This window comes from Emiliania huxleyi (genome assembly GCF_000372725.1).
Source record: "Emiliania huxleyi CCMP1516 unplaced genomic scaffold EMIHUscaffold_425, whole genome shotgun sequence".
Lineage (NCBI taxonomy): Eukaryota > Haptophyta > Isochrysidales > Noelaerhabdaceae > Emiliania > Emiliania huxleyi.
The window spans coordinates 28,134-45,258 of NW_005198793.1; the positions used below are offsets into that span (position 1 = coordinate 28,134).

General features: G+C 65.2%; 2 protein-coding genes across 2 annotated transcripts; both read left to right on the forward strand.

Moving 5' to 3' along the window:
• Nucleotides 1-2,792: 2,792 nt before the first annotated feature.
• EMIHUDRAFT_445308 (hypothetical protein) lies at nt 2,793-7,016 on the forward strand (the record flags this gene model as incomplete). The annotated part of the gene is made up of 14 exons (XM_005769378.1): nt 2,793-2,890; nt 2,999-3,100; nt 3,218-3,286; nt 3,932-3,983; nt 4,127-4,161; nt 4,413-4,454; nt 4,618-4,785; nt 5,163-5,225; nt 5,464-5,499; nt 5,594-5,622; nt 5,715-5,815; nt 6,031-6,045; nt 6,135-6,184; nt 6,612-7,016. Coding segments are annotated over 14 exons (1,108 nt in total), but the record flags the coding sequence as incomplete, so codon positions are not given.
• A 1,400-nt stretch (nt 7,017-8,416) lies between these two features.
• Nucleotides 8,417-12,419, forward strand: EMIHUDRAFT_118788 (hypothetical protein; the record flags this gene model as incomplete). Its single annotated transcript, XM_005769379.1, has 6 exons — nt 8,417-9,101; nt 10,890-10,996; nt 11,091-11,435; nt 11,683-11,733; nt 11,820-12,027; nt 12,076-12,419. The coding sequence occupies 6 exons, from the start codon at nt 8,417-8,419 to the stop codon at nt 12,417-12,419; spliced, it is 1,740 nt and encodes a 579-aa protein (XP_005769436.1).
• Between the last annotated feature and the right edge of the window lie 4,706 nt (nt 12,420-17,125).

The window sequence follows — 17,125 nt, forward strand, 5'->3', positions numbered from 1 at the left end:
GTGTAGCCGAGAAGTGGCTGTAGCCGAGGTGTGACCGAGTGCAGCCGACGTGTAGCCGAGATGCGACTGAGGTGTGACCGAGGTGCAGCCGACGTAGCCGACGTGTAGCCGAGATGGTTCGCTCAGCCCTTCCGCATCGCGAGCCTCCTCACGACCTCTCCGACGGCGAGGCAGCGGGGCGAGGCTAGCCCCTCAGAAGACGACACTTGTGCGCAGGCATCGTCTTGAAGCTCAAGGGGCGCGGCATCGGCGGCATGTCGCCCCCGCACGGCGGAGCCACCACCTCCTCCTCCTCTCTCCCGCAGCCGCCGCAGCCGCAGCAGACACAACAGCAGGCGCTGACACCGCAGCAGCCGCAGCCGCAGCCGCAGCAGACGATGCAGCAACCGCAGATGCAGCCGCTGCAGGCGTCGCTGCTGCCGCAGCTCCAGCCGCCGCCGCCGCCGCAGCGGCTGCCCACCCCGCAGCCGCCGCTTGCGCAGCCGCCGCAGCCGCAACCACAGCAACTCGCAGCGGCGGCGGCGGCGGCGGCGGCAGCGGGTGCGATGGCGGCGGGTGCGACGGCGGCGCTGCCGGTGCCGCTTATCGGCGCGCCGCTCTTTCCCGCCCCGATAGCGCTCGACGCGATTGCGGCCGTGGCGCAGCTGGAGGCGGGGGCGGGGGGGCGCGGGTGAGACGGTCAGAGGTGTGTGAGGCCTCGTTCACAGCTGGGGTGGGGGTGTGAACAGGCTGGCGTGGAGCTCGAGGTGCCGGAGGTTGATTTGACGCCGCTGCAGGCGGAGGCCCAGCCCGCGCGGCGAGGAGTTGCAAGGGCAAGTCTCCTCACAGCGTGTGGTTGCGAACAGGTCGAGATGCTGCCCGAAGGAATGCCGGGGCTGGGCGCACCTCCATCGTGCCCGTGAGGTGTCGTAGGGGTCTTCCCGTGAGGTTGAGCGCGGCTGCTGCCCCCTCACACTCTGCACACCCTAAAGTACGTGTTTCGGCGGTCTTGCGCATGAAGCTTCGCCGGTTCCCATGGTCTGGAGTGAGGGCGTGGCATCGACTTAGGAGTCACTTGACTCACTTACTGATGAGAAGTGTCAGCCCTGTCCATTTCGTACTCACTATTTTCGCTGCCCCTCCCCGAGAGCGCGTGCGTGCGCTCGGTGTGCTGGGGGCCTGGGGGTGGGGCTGGCCCTGCGCTGGTGGTGGTGCTGCGTCCGCCCCGCGAGCTCCCCATGCCGCACCCCGCACATGCACATGTGCATGTGCATGTGCATGTGCATGCACATGTATGTCACACGTCACACAATTGAAAAACGCAAGTTACGGCTAACCAAGTTCGACATGTTGATAGATGATAGTGTCGAGAGTGTAAACCCGCTGTCTGTTACTGACGCGACTCACACACGACACACACGCACATCAAAGGATGAACAGGGTACACGGAACAGTGACAGTCAGACACCACACACACACACACGCACCAGACAGCACTCATCTCTGACCAGCGCTTAGAGGTCGGCGAGGTCCAAAAGGCGCCCTGCCCGTCTCGACAGCAGCACGCCGCTCTGCCGTCGCGAGGAGTCGCTCGAGCCTCTCGGAAGAGGAGCGCGTGTCGAGGCTGTCCTGTCTCCGCGTGCCGGACGCCGCGCCGCGCCGCCGCGGCTCGTGGAAATGGACGGGCGTCTCGTCGAGGGCGACGGAAGGGCTCGCGACTCGCCTGCGCCGAGACGTCAGCGGAACCTCACGCGCCGCCCTGCCGCCCACAGGCATGCCGAGAGCTTCGCCCGAGTCGAGCGCCGCGGCCCACTCCCCAAGATTGCCAGAGCTTACGCGAGACTGCCCGTGGCTGCCCGCGGCGTCAAGAGCCGCGGCCCACTCGCCTAGCGACGTGTGCTGCACGGGCCTTGCAGCAACGCCGAGGCCGCCCGGATTTGCGGCGGTGGGGGCGGAGGAGGAGTCGCAAGCATCTCATCTTGCAACCCCGAGGGGCAACGCGACATCGTAGCGACTGCAGTGGCCGATGCCGCCGCGGCGCCCGCCGCCTCAATGGCGCACAAAGCCGCGGAGGTGGCTTGGCCAGACATGGCCGCCGCGCGCCTACCAGTGTAAGACCCATGTCCTTTTGCCGACATTCTTTGCCGACATTGCCGTGCCGCTACGCGCCGCTGCTCGGCGACGGTCTGCGCGCGCGCCGAGGGCTGATCGATGCCGAAGAACTCGAGAAGGCAGATGCAGACGTCCACACCCATCGCCTAGCAAGATGAGCCATCCTTTGGCTGGAAGCTGCCAAGAACATGCACACAAATCCGGTCGCCAAATGCCTCGAGCTCGTCGGCCGTGAAGTGGTGCGGCGGAGGCAACTGCGCCGACGAAAGGCGCACGCTACCCTCGCCCGAACACCCGCCTCTGCCGTCCCCGTCCTCAGGCGTCCATGGCGCGCCCTGGGCGTGTCCGTTGCCGATGCGGCCCCTGAACAGGCGCTTTATCCACCCTATATTCTTCTCTCGTTCCTCTGCCCGTGCCTTGGTCTTGTCGTTGTTTCGCACCCATGTCTGTACGGCAATCGAGGCTGCCTTCCCCACTACCTGTAGTTCACTCGTCACCTCTCTCGCGAGCTCCCCTATCTCTTTCTTTCGGGTATGGGGTCCGTGAGTGCGGGCAGCGTAAAAGAAAGAAAGAAACAAAACAGACAACCCCAGGGAGGGATGGGAGGACGGCACGCCGCCACCACACAGGGATTTTAAGGAGAGGGGTGTGGCGTGCATGCAGTCACGTGGGCATGAATTCTTCTTTTGAGGCGCGAGCAGCGCGACAAACAGCGCGACAAAGCATGGGACTCGGCCAAAACCTCGCTCTTGGCGTCGGGGTAGTGACGCTGGGGACGGTGTACGTGCTGCTGCACGAGGCGCGTCAGAGCCAAGCCCCCCTCGCCCGCCTGCCAGCCACGCGCGCGCCTCCAAGCGCCGGCGGCGGTTTGGCGAACGCAGCGGCTGATCCGGGCGTGGTGGCGCAGGCGCGGCGGAAGGCGAAGAAGCGCGCTGCTGCGGAGCGCGACCAGCCCATCGCCAAGGAGCTGCTGCTGCAGATCCTGCACAAGGCGGCGGAGCACAGCAAGGCGCGCCGCAGCCCGCCCGCCACCGCCCACCGCCTGCTCGCAGCCCCTGTTCCGCTTCCGCCGCCCTCCGCGGCGTGGCCCCGCCCCCGCCCCCGCCCCCTCGCCCCGCGCCCCCAGTCGGTCATCCAGCGGATTCGCGTCGAGGTTGGCAAGATCAAAGAGTCGCGCAATCTCTCCGACGAGCAGGCGCCAACTAAGTCTGAATCATTCTCAATTATTATTAATTATTATCAAAGAGTCGCGCAATCTCTCCGACGAGCAGGCGCCAACTAAGTCTCAAATCATTCTCAATTATTATTAATTATTATCAAAGAGTCGCGCAATCTCTCCGACGAGCAGGCGCCAACTAAGTCTCAATCATTCTCAATGATTATTCATTACTATCAAAGAGTCGCGCAATCTCTCCGACGAGCAGGCGCCAACTAAGTCTCAATCATTCTCAATTATTATTCATTACTATCAAAGAGTCGCGCAATCTCTCCGACGAGCAGGCGTCAATTAAGTCTCAATCATTCTCAATTATTAATTATTATCAAAGAGTCGCGCAATCTCTCCGACGAGCAGGCGCCAACTAAGTCTCAATCAGTCTCAATTATTATTAATTATTATCAAAGAGTCGCGCAATCTCTCCGACGAGCAGGCGCCAACTAAGTCTGAATCATTCTCAATTATTATTAATTATTATCAAACAGTCGCGCAATCTCTCCGAGCAGGCGTCAATTAATTCTCAATTAATAAATGGATGTGCCCCTTCCCACCACACTGATGCCTCTTCACACCTCTCCCCTTCACACCATTCCCCATCCACAGCCTCGTCCTCCCAATTCGCAGGCCTCGATGCTCTTCCAGCAGAACTTCGAGCACTCCCTCGAGCAGCTGATCGGCGCCATCCGCAGGCAGTACGCGCGCGTTTTTTTCTTTTTCCTCAGCCGCGTGTTTTTCTTTTCCTAGGCGCCATCCATCGGCAGCACGCCGGAGTGTTTTTTCTTTTCCCTTAGCCTCCCCCTCCTTGTTTTCTTTTTCCAGGCGCCATCCGCGGACAGTACGGCGTCTCGGAAAAGGCCACGGGTAGATGCGACGCGACAGTGGCAGCAGCTGGCAGCACCCTCGCCAGCCCTCGCCAGCACCAGCGGCGGTAGCACCCTCTCGTAGCGTCAGCAGCAGCAGGCGCCAGCGCCACACGCGCCCGCTCCTCCCGCCGTGATTTGTCGTCTTCGGCCGCTCCCCGCCGCTGTCTGAAAGGCCAGCGGACGCCAGATTCGAGCTAGTCGAGCTAGTCATGCTTAACAACGAATTGTATTGACGACCGCAGGCCATGGACGCCAGCTTCAAGCTGCACCAGGCCGACCCGCAGGTCCGCCCACGCTACACGACCCTGTGCTATGCTGTACTCTACCTAACACTCACTGTTCCATACTGCCTGCAGTAGGTCCTGCACCATGCCATAGTTTGATACTCTACTATTACTAATCTACTGACTACACTGTCACCATACCGCACCACCACACCGCCCGCAGGTCCAGGCCGCGATCCAGGGGATGCGCCTCTCTGCAGAGGCGAACGGCGGCGGCGGCGGCGGCGGCGGCCGCGGCGGCGGCGGCGGCGCGCGCGCGCGGGCGAGCGGCGGCGGTCGCGGGCGCAGCAGCGCGGGGCAGGGGGGGAGCGGGCGGGCGCGGATAGAGGAGGCGCGGAGATTCGCTCTCGGCTGTCTCTCGGCTACCTCTCGGCTGCCTCCTCGGCTGCCTCTCGGCTACCTCTCGGCTGCCTCTCGGCTGCCTCTCGGCTACCTCTCGGCTGTCTCTCGGCTGCCTCCTCGGCTGCCTCTCGGCTGCCTCTCGGCTGTCTCTCGGCTGCCTCCTCGGTTGCCTCCTCGGCTGTCTCTCGGCTGCCTCTCGGCTGTATCTCGGCTGCCTCTCGGCTGCCTCTCGGCTGCCTCTCGGCTGCCTCGGGGCTGCCTCTCGGCTGCCTCTCGGCTGCCCCTCGGCTACTCTCTCGGCTGCCCCTCGGCCATCTCTCGGCCATCTCTCGGCCATCTCCCGGCCATCTCTCGCGGTCCTGCCAGGTTGCGCCGCTGCCAGAGTCGCTCACTCGAGACCGGCTCAAGGAGGTGATGACATACAACGCGGTGAGATGTCGCCGAGATGCAGCCGAGATGTCGCCGAGATGTCGCCGAGAGGCAGCCGAGGGGCAGCCGAGGGGCAGCCGATGTGCAGCCGAGAGGCAGCCGAGACACAGCCGAGGGGCAGCCGAGGTGCAGCCGAGAGGCAGCCGAGAGGCAGCCGCCGAGAGGCAGCCGAGGAGATACAGCCGAGGTGCGAGATGCGCCAGACGCGTGTCACAGAGCGAGGTGTGTGGGGGAGCAGGTTCTTCTGGAGAAGGAGCTGCTGCCGATCAAGGAGGCGCAAAGACAGTTCCGAGACGTTTCCGAGACCCTTCCGAGACGCTTCTGAGATACTTCCGAGTTTCGAGACGCTCCCGAGACGCTTCAACTAGGCGGCGGCGCGGCAGCGGCAGTCCGGCACGCAGGTCAAAGCGACCCGCGGGCGCTGATCTCGGCTAGATCTCGGCCAGATCTCGGCTAGATATCGGCTAGATCTCGGCTATCTCATGGCCCGCAGGTCCAAGTCGACCCGCGTGCGCTGGCGGCGGTGCAGGGCCGCATCTCCGCGCAGGTGCATGCAAAGTACGGCGTGACCGACGAGCAGGTGATGGCGGCTAATCTCGGCACATCTCGGCTCATCTCGGCTCATCTCGGCTCATCTCGGCTCATCTCGGCACATCTCGGCTCATCTCGGCTCATCTCGGCTCATCTCGGCTCATCTCGGCTCGTCTCGGCTCATCTCGGCTCATCTCGGCTCATCTCGGCTCATCTCGGCGCATCTCGGCTCATCTCGGCGCATCTCGGCTGACTGTCGAGCAGGTGATGGCGGCCGTGGAGAAGTTCGGTGCGCGACGACGACCCCGCCTACTCCCATACCTCCAGAGGGGTCGAATCCGGCGTGGGCTCAGGGCTCCGTGGGTGGTGCGGTGTTAGGCGCGCGCGACGACCCAGGCTTCAAGGCGATCCTGCAGCGGATCGCGCAGGCGGGGCCATGCTAGTCACCTCCTGGACATTTTCCCCCCCTTTTCCCCCGCCTTGGCCCCTTCCGGTTTTGAGTTGAACCCCCCCGCCCCCCCTTAGGTTTCTGGGTGGGCCCCCCCCCCCCCCCACACACACCCCACCCCCCCCATGGAGAGAAGGGCGGCTCCCCGCCCTGCGGCCTTAGTGGCGGGGCCTCGCCTCTCTTGGCTCTGGGTGCATGCACTGCACCCAGCCCCCGAACCCGCACCAGTCCCTACCTAGACCCAAACCCCGATCCCAAGCCCCGATCCCAGCACCCAAACCCCAACCCCAACCCCGATCCCAAACCCCAAACGCAAGCGCACATGCACACCAGAAACCAAAAGCCCACACCCAAACCCAAACCCCGATCCCAGGACCCAAACCCCCACCCCTGCCGGCCGGCCACAGGCGCTCAACGGAGCCCTCGCCTGAGCCAGTCTCGACGGAGCCGTCGCTTCTCCCGCGCGGTCTCGCCCTCGCTTCTTCTGCTCTCCGAGCCGCCACGCATCGTCCTCTCGTCTCGTCTCTGCTCTGCTGGTCGCATAGCTCAGCACCCTCCCCCCGCGAGCCAAGCAGCGGCTCTGCCCTCCCCCTCTCCGCCTCTGTCAAAGTGCCGCCGCGCCCGGCTCGGAAATATTGCTGCCGTGCTGCTTTGAGCGAGCTGTCCCGTTTCATCTCTATCGCCTTGCATCTCGGGGTCGGGTCTCTCATAATATGTGCGCGTTTCTGCCTGCGGGCGGTCCACAGTGCAGTGCTGACTGCTCTGTGTCTGAATCGGAACCGACTTTTGCACTATACATACTTTTTCTGCCATTGTGCTTCTATGAGGTGCGCGAGGGCTCGAGGGCGGATCTTTGAGATTGTTTCCCCTGGCGCAGCTGCCCCTCGGCCTCGGGCCACTTCGATCCCCGTGGCGCGTGGGCTCGACGCTCGTGACAGGACATGTGAGCGGTTCCGTTCTTCCGAGTCTCGTCTCTCTCCCTAGAATAATACCGCCCCCGCCTTCGCGCTTCGCGGTTCATCGCGCCGTTGCGCGCTAGCAGGAACCCAAATATTGTGCCAACCAGCCGCAGCCGCGGTTGGCTCGTATGGCCCTCGCCCTCGCCTGCTTCTTCGCCTGAAAGGGCGGAACGAACGAACGGATGAGCGAGAGGGATAGCGGCACGCAGGCTGAGAGGCGGGGGCGCGACATGCCTCTCGGCTGCTCCTGGGCGCCGCCTTGTTCGCCGCGGTCATAGCAGCTGCCTGTGGTCCGGGTGTGCAAGAGCGAGGGTAGAGAGGGTAGTGACGCTCTCCTCGTTTGCCTCGCCACTGTTATATTTGGAGACTATTGCCGGACACCTTCCCCGTTTCCGCAGCACGAGACTGCTTCTCGAAAGGGGAAGAGCTGCCGAGCAACAGGCCTCCAGGCGTCGCGCCGCCTGAGGAGGGAAGATGTTGGGCGACAGTCGCCCCGCGCTAACACTGGCAGCGTATATGAGCGCATGGGGGTGCCTGCGGCCAAGGCCAGTGCCGAGGCGAGGAGGAGGGCAACGAAAAGAAATCCGCGCAGGAGGGGCAGCCGACTTGCGCCGGCCGTCTCCTGCGCCTCCGCCTCCGGTCCCGACCTCATCAGCGGGCGGCGGTCCGAATGGACGCACGAGGATGGACCGCGCGTTGAATCATCGTGGACGTGCGGCTTCTTAGCTCCCCGGCCCTGGATGTGAGGCTAATAACTGCACTCCAAGTGCTCCAAGTGCGGTTGATGACTAGAGAAGTGCAAGGCCCAGTGCGCGTGGGTGAGCGCGGTGTGTGTGTGTGTGTGTGTGTGTGTGTGTGTGTGTGTGTGTGTGTGTGTGTGTGTGTGTGTGTGTGTGTGTGTGTGTGTGTGTGTGTGTGTGTGTGTGTGTGTGTGTGTGTGTGTGTGTGTGTGTGTGTCACGTCACTGCATCCTCCGCCGGTTCCTCCCGTCGCCTCTTCTTTGTTCGAATGTATTTCAATCCTGCGGTAGGTAGACATTCTACCTCCCATCCAACCCACCGAAACCCGTGTGGATGGGTTTTACCGCCGCCTTTTACCATCCATAGCCGTCGGGTTTTACCTCGCGTTCTCTTGGTGCCGTCTATGGTTTGCTAGACCCATGAGACCATCCTCACCGCGCTATCGGGCGCCTCCACCGCCGCCCTCAGCCACGCCGCTACGACCGTCGGAGGCGTCAACTCCGCCGTCACAACATGGTATCAGCTCTGATCGCGGTCCACAAGTCACGGCACTCCGCCGACGGCGGCTTCGCCAAGGTCCAACGCGCCCGCGCCGGCCTACCACCGTCGGGCGTCCCGGCTACCTCTACCGTTGTCGACGACTTGACCGCCAAGCTGTTCGTCGGACACGCCGCCGCCGTCGATGCCCACCTGACCAAGGGAGACGTCGGGAACGCCTATGTCAAGGGCAAGCGACAGGGGCCCGTCGGCTACATGGCGCTCCCGTCCACGCTACCCATGACCGACGAGGACGGGACCGAGCTGTGCATCGAGCTCTGTTCACCTCTCTGGGGCGAGGAGTGCGCTGGCTACGAGTGGGAGTGCACGTTCAATGACACCATCAAAGGCCTAGGGTGGGTGCCGTGCCCGGGTGTCCCCGCGATGTTCGCGTTCCATGGGGAGCACGGAGAGGCCCGCATGATCACGATCGTCGACGACTTCCTCATCTCCGAGGTGAACGGCACCACCATCACCGACGCCACCATCGCCGCGCTGAAGGCCGCTTTCAACGACGAGGTCAAGGTCGACTACTCGCCCACCTCCTTCGCCGGCTTCAAGCTCGAGCGCGACCGCGAGCGGCGCACCCTCACGCTGTCCATGCCGCAGAAGATCATCGAGGCCGCACGCGAACACATGCCCGAGCTCCTCCGCGGCGAGCGTCCGACCGTCCTCAGCGGCAAGCGCCTCGCCGACGCCGCCGACTCGCTCAAGCTCGCCGACCGCGACGGCAAGCTGTCGCCCCAGCAAGTGCGCACACAGAGCATCATCGGCCACCTCAAATTCGTCGAGCGCGTGCAGCCGCGACTCTCCCTCGTCCTCCACCGCCTCTCGTGCGTCATGTCGGCGCCGCCGCCCGAGGCCTACGAGGTAGCGCGCGCCGCGCTCTGCACCGCCTACGACCGCAAGCACGACGGCATCACGTACGGCGGGCTAGACGCGGAGGCCGAGTTGCAGGGCCGCATGAGCGCGCACATCGCCGGGCTCGACTCGCACGCGCCCACCGAGCTCGTCGCCGCCGCCGACGCCACCTGGAACGGCGACCTCGACCTCTATGGCATGCTGCTCACCTGCTTTGGCGCTGCCGTCATGCACAGCGTCAAGAAGATCGGCCTCGTCGTCGACTCCTCACACGAGAGCGAGGCCATCGCCAGCGCCAAAGCGGGCGAGCTCGTCGCATACGCCCGCGAGGTCCTCGTCGCCCTCGGCGCCCCGCCGACCGGACCGACCGTCATCCTCTCGGACAACAAGGCAAACGTCCTTGTCGCCAACAACGCCAAATCCGCCTCGCGCTCGCGCCACTTCCTGCGCCGCTACCACACGCTGCAGCGCCGCATGGCCGACGGCGAGTGCCGCGTCGTCAAGATCACCGACGACCTCATGCCCGCCGATTTCTTGACGAAATGGGTCCCCAAGGAGAAGCTCAAGCGCAGCGTCGACCACGCCTCCAACGCGCGGGCTCGCGCGGTGCATGGGGGGAACTGAGCAATGCCGCCTCTGCGGGCCGATCCCGCCCAGCGACATTGGGGGGGGTGCGGTAGGTAGACATTCTACCTCCCATCCAACCCACCGAAACCCGTGTGGATGGGTTTTACCGCCGCCTTTTACCATCCATAGCCGTCGGGTTTTACCTCGCGTTCTCTTGGTGCCGTCTATGGTTTGCTAGACCCATGAGACCATCCTCACCGCGCTATCGGGCGCCTCCACCGCCGCCCTCAGCCACGCCGCTACGACCGTCGGAGGCGTCAACTCCGCCGTCACAAATCCATCCTTCACGAAGCCCTCCCATGTAGCTACTAGCTAGCGTTCTTTGCGAATGTCTCGAAGTGGCCAGCAGGCGCTGTCTGCTCGCGGTCTGTGCGGGCCGCTCATCCTCCTCGCCCTTCTTTCGTCCTCCCATCCCTCCCCTCCACCATCGGGCCTTCTCGGCACTTCTTTCTCCATCCGCCTCGCCCTGCCTTTTCGTATCAGTGCCGTTCGCCCTCCGTTTGGTGACCTCCATGGCTGTCCGCCTCCTTTTGGGTGGCGCTCTCGATACGATTGCGTCAACCTCGACGTCGCTGTCGCCCTCCCCGTCCCCTCCGTCGTCCGTGCCTCGGTTCGCGTCATCGGTAGCGTCTCCGTTGTTCCCTCGTGACCCGCCGTCGCCCTCTCTGCTCGGGCCGTTAGCGATTTCGCCCCTCCTGCGTGTCGCCCCTCCGTCTCCTCCCCTTTCTTCGTCGTCATCGTCGCTGTCGCGAAAGCCCTCCGGCCCCTCGACTCCCTCGTCTATCCCCCCCGCTGCGTCGTCCCAGTTTATGGTAGATTTGCAAAACATCAGTGTCGCGCGTGCTGTGTTCGGAGCTGAGTGTCCAGTAAGGACTGTTGTACTTGGCATGGGGGGGCACCGCGCCCACGAGTGGCGAGGCATGCTAAAACAAGACAAGTGGATGGTTTTTACCGAGTATAGGCAATCCCGCCTGTCTCGGACCCCTCTCGGACCCCTCCCGGACCCTTCCTTCGCCGGTGGAGGGGGCCGGCTCGGACGGGGTGACAATCTGCAACTCGGCGGCGGAGGTGCATGCACATGCACATGCACGAGTGCATGTGCCGAGTCCGCCGTGTGCGACTCCGCTGACGCCCGGCCTGCCCCGGCCTGCCCCGGCCTTAGGTGCGGCTGGCGTTTGGCAAGCTCGAGGGGACCAAGAACATCCTCGGCCTCGACAACTACGCCGTCCTCTGCCAAGAGTACCTCGAGGGCGACGAGTGGGTCGTCGACACGGTCAGCCGCGCCGGCGAGCACAAGGTGGTCGCGCTCTGGAAGTACGACAAGCGCGACTACCACGGCTCTCCCGTCGTCTACCACGGGATGCGGCTGCACAACGTCGAGGCGGACGAGCCGCTGCTGCGCGGCATGGTCGCGTACGTGACGGCGGTGCTAGACGCGCTCGGCATCACCGACGGCGCGATGCACTCCGAGATCATGGCGACGGCGCGCGGACCCGTCCTCGTCGAGGTGTACATCCGCCGGCTGCATCTCGGCGTATCTCGGCGTATCTCGGCGCATCTCGGCCCATCTCGGCGTATGTCGTCCTCGGCTCAGGTAAACTGCCGGCTGCACGGCGGCGAGGGGATCTGGCTGCCGATAGCAGAGGCCACGCCTGCCTCGGCTACACACGCAAGTCTCGGCGCTGTGCGACTCCGCCTTTGCGCCGCCCGCCTTCGCGTCGCTCCCCGCCACGCCACGCTCGCCGCTGCTCAAGCACGGCGCGTGGGTGACGATCCGTTCGCCGGCCGACGGCACCATCACGGCGGTGAGCGCCGCGCCATCCCGGCTCCGGCGGCGGCAGCGGCGCGCCTCGCGACGGCTCACCCTCGCCGCCCCTCCCGCGCGCCTCAGGTGCACCACGAGAAGCTGGCGCGGATCCGCGCGCTCCCCTCCTTCCTCGGGGAGTACTGCGCGCCGTGCATCAAGGTTGGCTGCCGCATCCGTCAGACGGTCGACGCGATGACGGTGCACGGCTGCTTCAACCTGGCGCACGCCGCGCCCGCTCCTCGAGGCGGAGCCGCGGGCACAGCGCCTCCTCACGCCTTGCGGCTGGGAGCAGGTGCACGCCGACGCCGCCACCCTCGAGGCAGACTACCGCGTGGCGCAGCAGCTGATCGACGCGAGGGCCTCTTCGCCTTCACGCCGGCGGCGGCGGGCGAGAAGGACGTCGTTCGTTTCGAGACGCCAAAGGGGCCGCGCTTCTCGTACCAGCTGAGCGAGCAGGAGCAGGTCCAAAACTCGCTCTGGGGGCTGCTGCACATCTGGAGGCCCCTCGAGGAGAACAGCGGCGCGGTGCCCCTCCGCAAGCTGGGCGTGCGCGCCCTGATTCGTAGTTCTGTCTTGATGGGCCGCATACCCCATACGCTCTACGCGCGGGGCCGGCGGCGTCGTATTCACTCGCACACTGTCGCTCGAAGAAAAGAGACGCACTGTTCGGGGCCCGTGTTGTGAATAGAAAAAAAATCCCGCACGTGACGAGAGCGACACCCGTGACCCGAGGCCGAGGGTGGCCCCAATTTCGGCGGACCCCGTATGCCGTACGAGCAGCGAGAGCAGAAAACAAGTAAATGCAAACGAACACGCCGGGGGTGAGGGACGCGCTGCGCCCCGCGGCCCTGCAAACTGCGCATAGAGCTGTCCTGCAAGGATCTTTGCGGTTCCGTCGTTCCAAGATCCAAGTCAAGCGGATGCGGGCGTGCTGGGCGGCCACGCCTCGACCTTCTTGGGCAGCAGCTGGTCCAATAGGTCCTCTCCGTGGCCTAGGCAGCCGTCCTCGCCCTCGCCCCAGGTAAAGACAGCGCCATCGGCGGTGATGGCGAAGCTGTGGTACAGCCCAGCCGACACGGCGTTAACGCGCTGACCGGCAAAGGCCTCGATCTTCTTGGGGAGCAGCTGGCGCTGCTCGTCGCCGTGGCCTAGCAGGCCGTGTCCTCCATAGCCCCAGCTCCAGACGGCGCCATCGGCGGTGAGGGCGATGCTGTGGCCATCTCCAGGCGAGACAGCGACGACGCGCCGCCCAGCCAACGCCTCGACCTTCTTGGGCAGCAGCTGCTGCTGCTCGTCGCCGTGGCCCAACTGGCCCAAACCTCCCCTGCCCCAGGACCAAACGGCGCCGTCGGCGGTGAGGGCGAGGTTGTGCTCGGCTCCCGCCGACACAGCGACGACGCGCCGCCCCGCAAAGGCCTCGACCTTCTTGGGCAGCGGCTGGCTCTGCTGGTCGCCGTGACCCAACCTGCCTTGCCATCCATAGCCCCAGCTCCAAACAGCTCCGTCGGCGGTGAGGGCGAGGCTGTGGTGCTGTCCAGCCGACACAGCGACGACTCGCTGGCCAACAAAGGCCTCGATCTTCTTGGGCAGCAGCTGGGTCTGCCCGTCGCCGTGGCCCAGCCTGCCGAACTCTCCATCGCCCCAGCTCCAGACAGCGCCGCCAGCGGTGAGGGCGAGGCTGTGCAGACCTCCAGCCGACACGGCGACGACGCGCTGGCCCGCAAAGGCCTCGACCTTCTTTGGCTGCCACTGCTCCTCCTCGTCGCCGTGGCCCAGCGGGCCAGAGGCTCCATAGCCCCAGCTCCAGACGGCGCCGTTGGCGGTGAGGGAGAGGCTGTGGTATCCTCCAGCCGACACGCTCACGGCACGCTCGCCACCCAGCGCCGACGGGAGGCGGGTCGGCGTGTTGAGCCGTGTCACGCCCTCGCCGTGACCGAGTAGCGCTGGATTCCACTCCGGCGCAGAGCCGCACGACGAGAGCCGCCCCTCGCCGTCGATGAAGAGGCTGTGGTGCACGCCTGCTGCCGCCCTCGCCGGCGGGTTGGACTCGCACAGCAGCGCCGACAAGCACAGCCACCGCACGGCGCAGCTCTCGCCCTCTGGCTGCGCCGGCAGCTCGAAGCCGCGCTCTTGCGCCCACAAGCGGATGCCCTGCTCCGCGAGCGAGGCGTGGAAGAGCAGCGAGACGGCCGCGACGCGAGCGATGTCGGCGGGGTCGCAGCGAGAGACGACGCGCACGAGGAGGTCCGTGGGGAGGTCGAGGAGGCGGGTGGGCGGCGGCGTGTCTGGCGAGGGAGCGGCGGCGGCGGCGGGGGCGAGGCGGCGCGAGCGGCGGCGCGGCGGGGTGGACATCGCGAGAAAAAGAATTTTACGAGCCAACTCCCTCGCACGACACTGGGCACGGGACTGGCGCGCACTGGCACTAACACAGGTTCACTACGAAAAGAATTTTTACGACAGGGTGTGGGGGCAGCACGGGCAGCACGGGAGGGTCAGAGACGGCAAAGGAGCCCGGAACCCTTCACGCGCCAAAGGCTGTGCCCGGGGAAGGCACAGTAATCCGGCACCGTGTTAATGGTTGCCGAGGAGTTCTGCGTGTGGTACGACGTGGTGAAGCAGAGCTGGCGACCGGGTTCCCAGGACGGCGCCGATTCGCGCTGGCCACGCATCGGCGAGCTCGTCGGGCGCTCGGCGACCAACGGCACGGTGTGTGATGGGTACGGGTCACGGCAGTTTGGAGAGCGCGCCGGTCGCGTCCCGTGCGCGCAGTGCCCTGGCGATCCGTACAAGCGCGACACGTGGTCGGTGCTGCAGTGCTCGAGCACGCCGCTCGTGCCCATCTCGCAGAGGATAAGTCCTGCGTGGCGTCCGCTGAGTGTGTTGGGGAGCGCGCCTCGCGGCGTGCTGCTGGTCGTCTCGGATCACAACAACCACGGCCTCTTTGCCCAGGTTGAGCGCGTCCTCAACCAGCTCCACCTCGCCGCGGAGCGCGGACTCACGCCGCACGTCTTCCTCGGCCACAAGGTTGGTAGCGGAGAGCAGAGACGGCTCTGCCGCGCGCGCTGTCTCCAACGCTTCCTAGACACTTCCGAGACACTTCCGAGACACTTCTCGGCCAGCAGGTCTTCAACGCGCTTGGGTTCCCTCGGCGTTACCTCGGGGTAATCGCGGCGCACTCTCGGCGCAGGTCTTCAACGCACCCGACGCCTGCGACGTGGGCGACAACCAGTACTACCGCTCTCTTGCAAGTACGGCGCGCTCTCGAGCTAGGATGGTACCATTCAAAGTAGGCGAGAACCAGTACTACGAGCGCGGCCGCGGCCCTAACGTCTGGGACTACTACTTCGAGCCCGTGTCCGAGTATACGACCGGCGCAGCGACGCTGGGCGGCCGCCCCACCATACCTCCAGCGAGATCGAGTCCAGCGTGTGGGTTCAGTCCCGTGGGTGGTGCGGTAGGCGGCCGCCCCGTGCGCCTCTTCTCCGCGTCGGTGGAGGACGCGCGCCGGCACGAGATTCCCCGAGATTCCCCGAGATTCCCCGAGATTCCTCAAGATTCCTCAAGATTCCCGAGATTAGGCTCGACGGCCCGCCCGATATGGACAGAGAAGCCCGAGATATCCCTTCGCCGAGATTCGCCGAGATTCGAACCTCTGCTCTTCTCGTACGCCATCCGCGCCGCCGGCGACGCAAAGTTCAAAGAAAGTTCAGGGAAAGCTCAGGGAAAGTTCTCCTCAGGTACGCCCTCCGCACCGCCGGCCGGCACGTGAAGTGTCTGGGAAGTGTCTCGGAAGTGTCTAGGTATGCCATCCGCACCGCCGGCGACGCGGTCACGTCTTACTTTGAGTTCAAGCGCTACTCCGAGGAGTCCGCACACGCCATCCGCACGCCGCGGTGTGGACGGCGTCTCTTCACACCGCCAGCTGTGAACAGGCGACTCGTTCCGCGACTTCAAGCTCCCGCTGTGTTCACAGCGTCTCTTCACACCTCCCGCTGTGAACAGGAGCTGCACGCCATCCGAACACGCGTGCGCGCGTTCGGCGCCCGCCTCTAAAGAAAGAAAGAAAACGCACAACCCAGAGGGAGGGGAGGGGAGGACGGCACACGCCGCCACCACACAGGGATATTAAGGAGAGGATTGTGTTGCTAGCCATCGCCCACCCTTGGAGCGTCTGCCTCTGCCTCGCCACGCCTACCCATTGGGCCTCCTCCCATCTCCCTTCGCCCGCCTCTGCCTCTGCCTCTGCCTCGCCACGGCGTGTTTCTTTTTCTGAGGGCGGACGTGCCTGTAGGCGCAGCGCTAGTTGGCACACGAGCCGCCATGTTTCTCTTCCCGACGCGCGTTTCTTTTCTTGAGGGCTGCAGGCGCCAAGCTGGTCGGCACATGGCTGCGTGTCAAGCCGGCGCTGCGCACGGAGGCTGCGGAGCTGCTGCAGCGCTGGCGCTCCTCGCTGCCTCCGGGGGGGAGGCTGCTGGGGGTGCACGCCCGAGGAACCGACAAGGCCGCCCGCGCTAGAAGCGGAATGCGTGTCCTTGTGTTCGAACTAGCGCTCGAGAGGACGCGCACTCAACTGTGCTCGGCCGCCTTCCGCCGTATTCAGCTGCACTCGTAGCCCCTTGAATCCAGACGGTGCTTCGGATACCGTGCACAGTGCCGCATCCCCCCCCATCTCTCCCTATCTCCCCCTTATCTCCCCCTACTCCCCCTATCACCCCCTATCTCCCCCTATCTCCCCCTATCTCCCCCTATCTCCCCCTATCACCCCCCCCCCCAGGCCGCCCACCCAAAGTTCCCGCTCGAGCGCTTCTTCGCGCCGATCGACGGCTTCCTCGCCGCGCACCCCGGCTCGCGCATCCTCCCACACCACCCAATGACCTGAACCCACACTGGGTTCGAGACTCTGGAGGTATGGTAGGCTCGCGCATCCTCCTCGCCACCGACGATGCGCGCTACCACGCCGCGCTGCAGAAGCGCTACCCTGGCGCCGACTCCTCCTCCCCCCCCAGCCTCCGCCGCCCTACATGTCTCCCCCTATCTCCCCATACCCCCCCCCCCTTGGGCCTCTGCCGAGCTAAATCGTGTCCTCGCGCCATGCCCATGGACTCAGACGCCGCCGTCGCGGGCAGTCGGCCTCCTCGAGCCATCTCGCGGAGCCTTCCCGGAACCTTCCTGCAGGCGCCATCCTCTCGCGCGGGTCGGGCTACGCGACGCGCAACGTCGTGCGCGACCCGGCGCTCTCTCGCCACGCCAAGGGGGGGCGAGCTACTTCACTATTAATTAACCATTAATTCAAACCAGGCGCTCTGTGGCCACGCCAAGGGGGCCGACGCGGTGATGGTCTTCTTAAAAGGCTCGCCCACTCGGACTACCTGCTCAAGGGCACGTCCGCG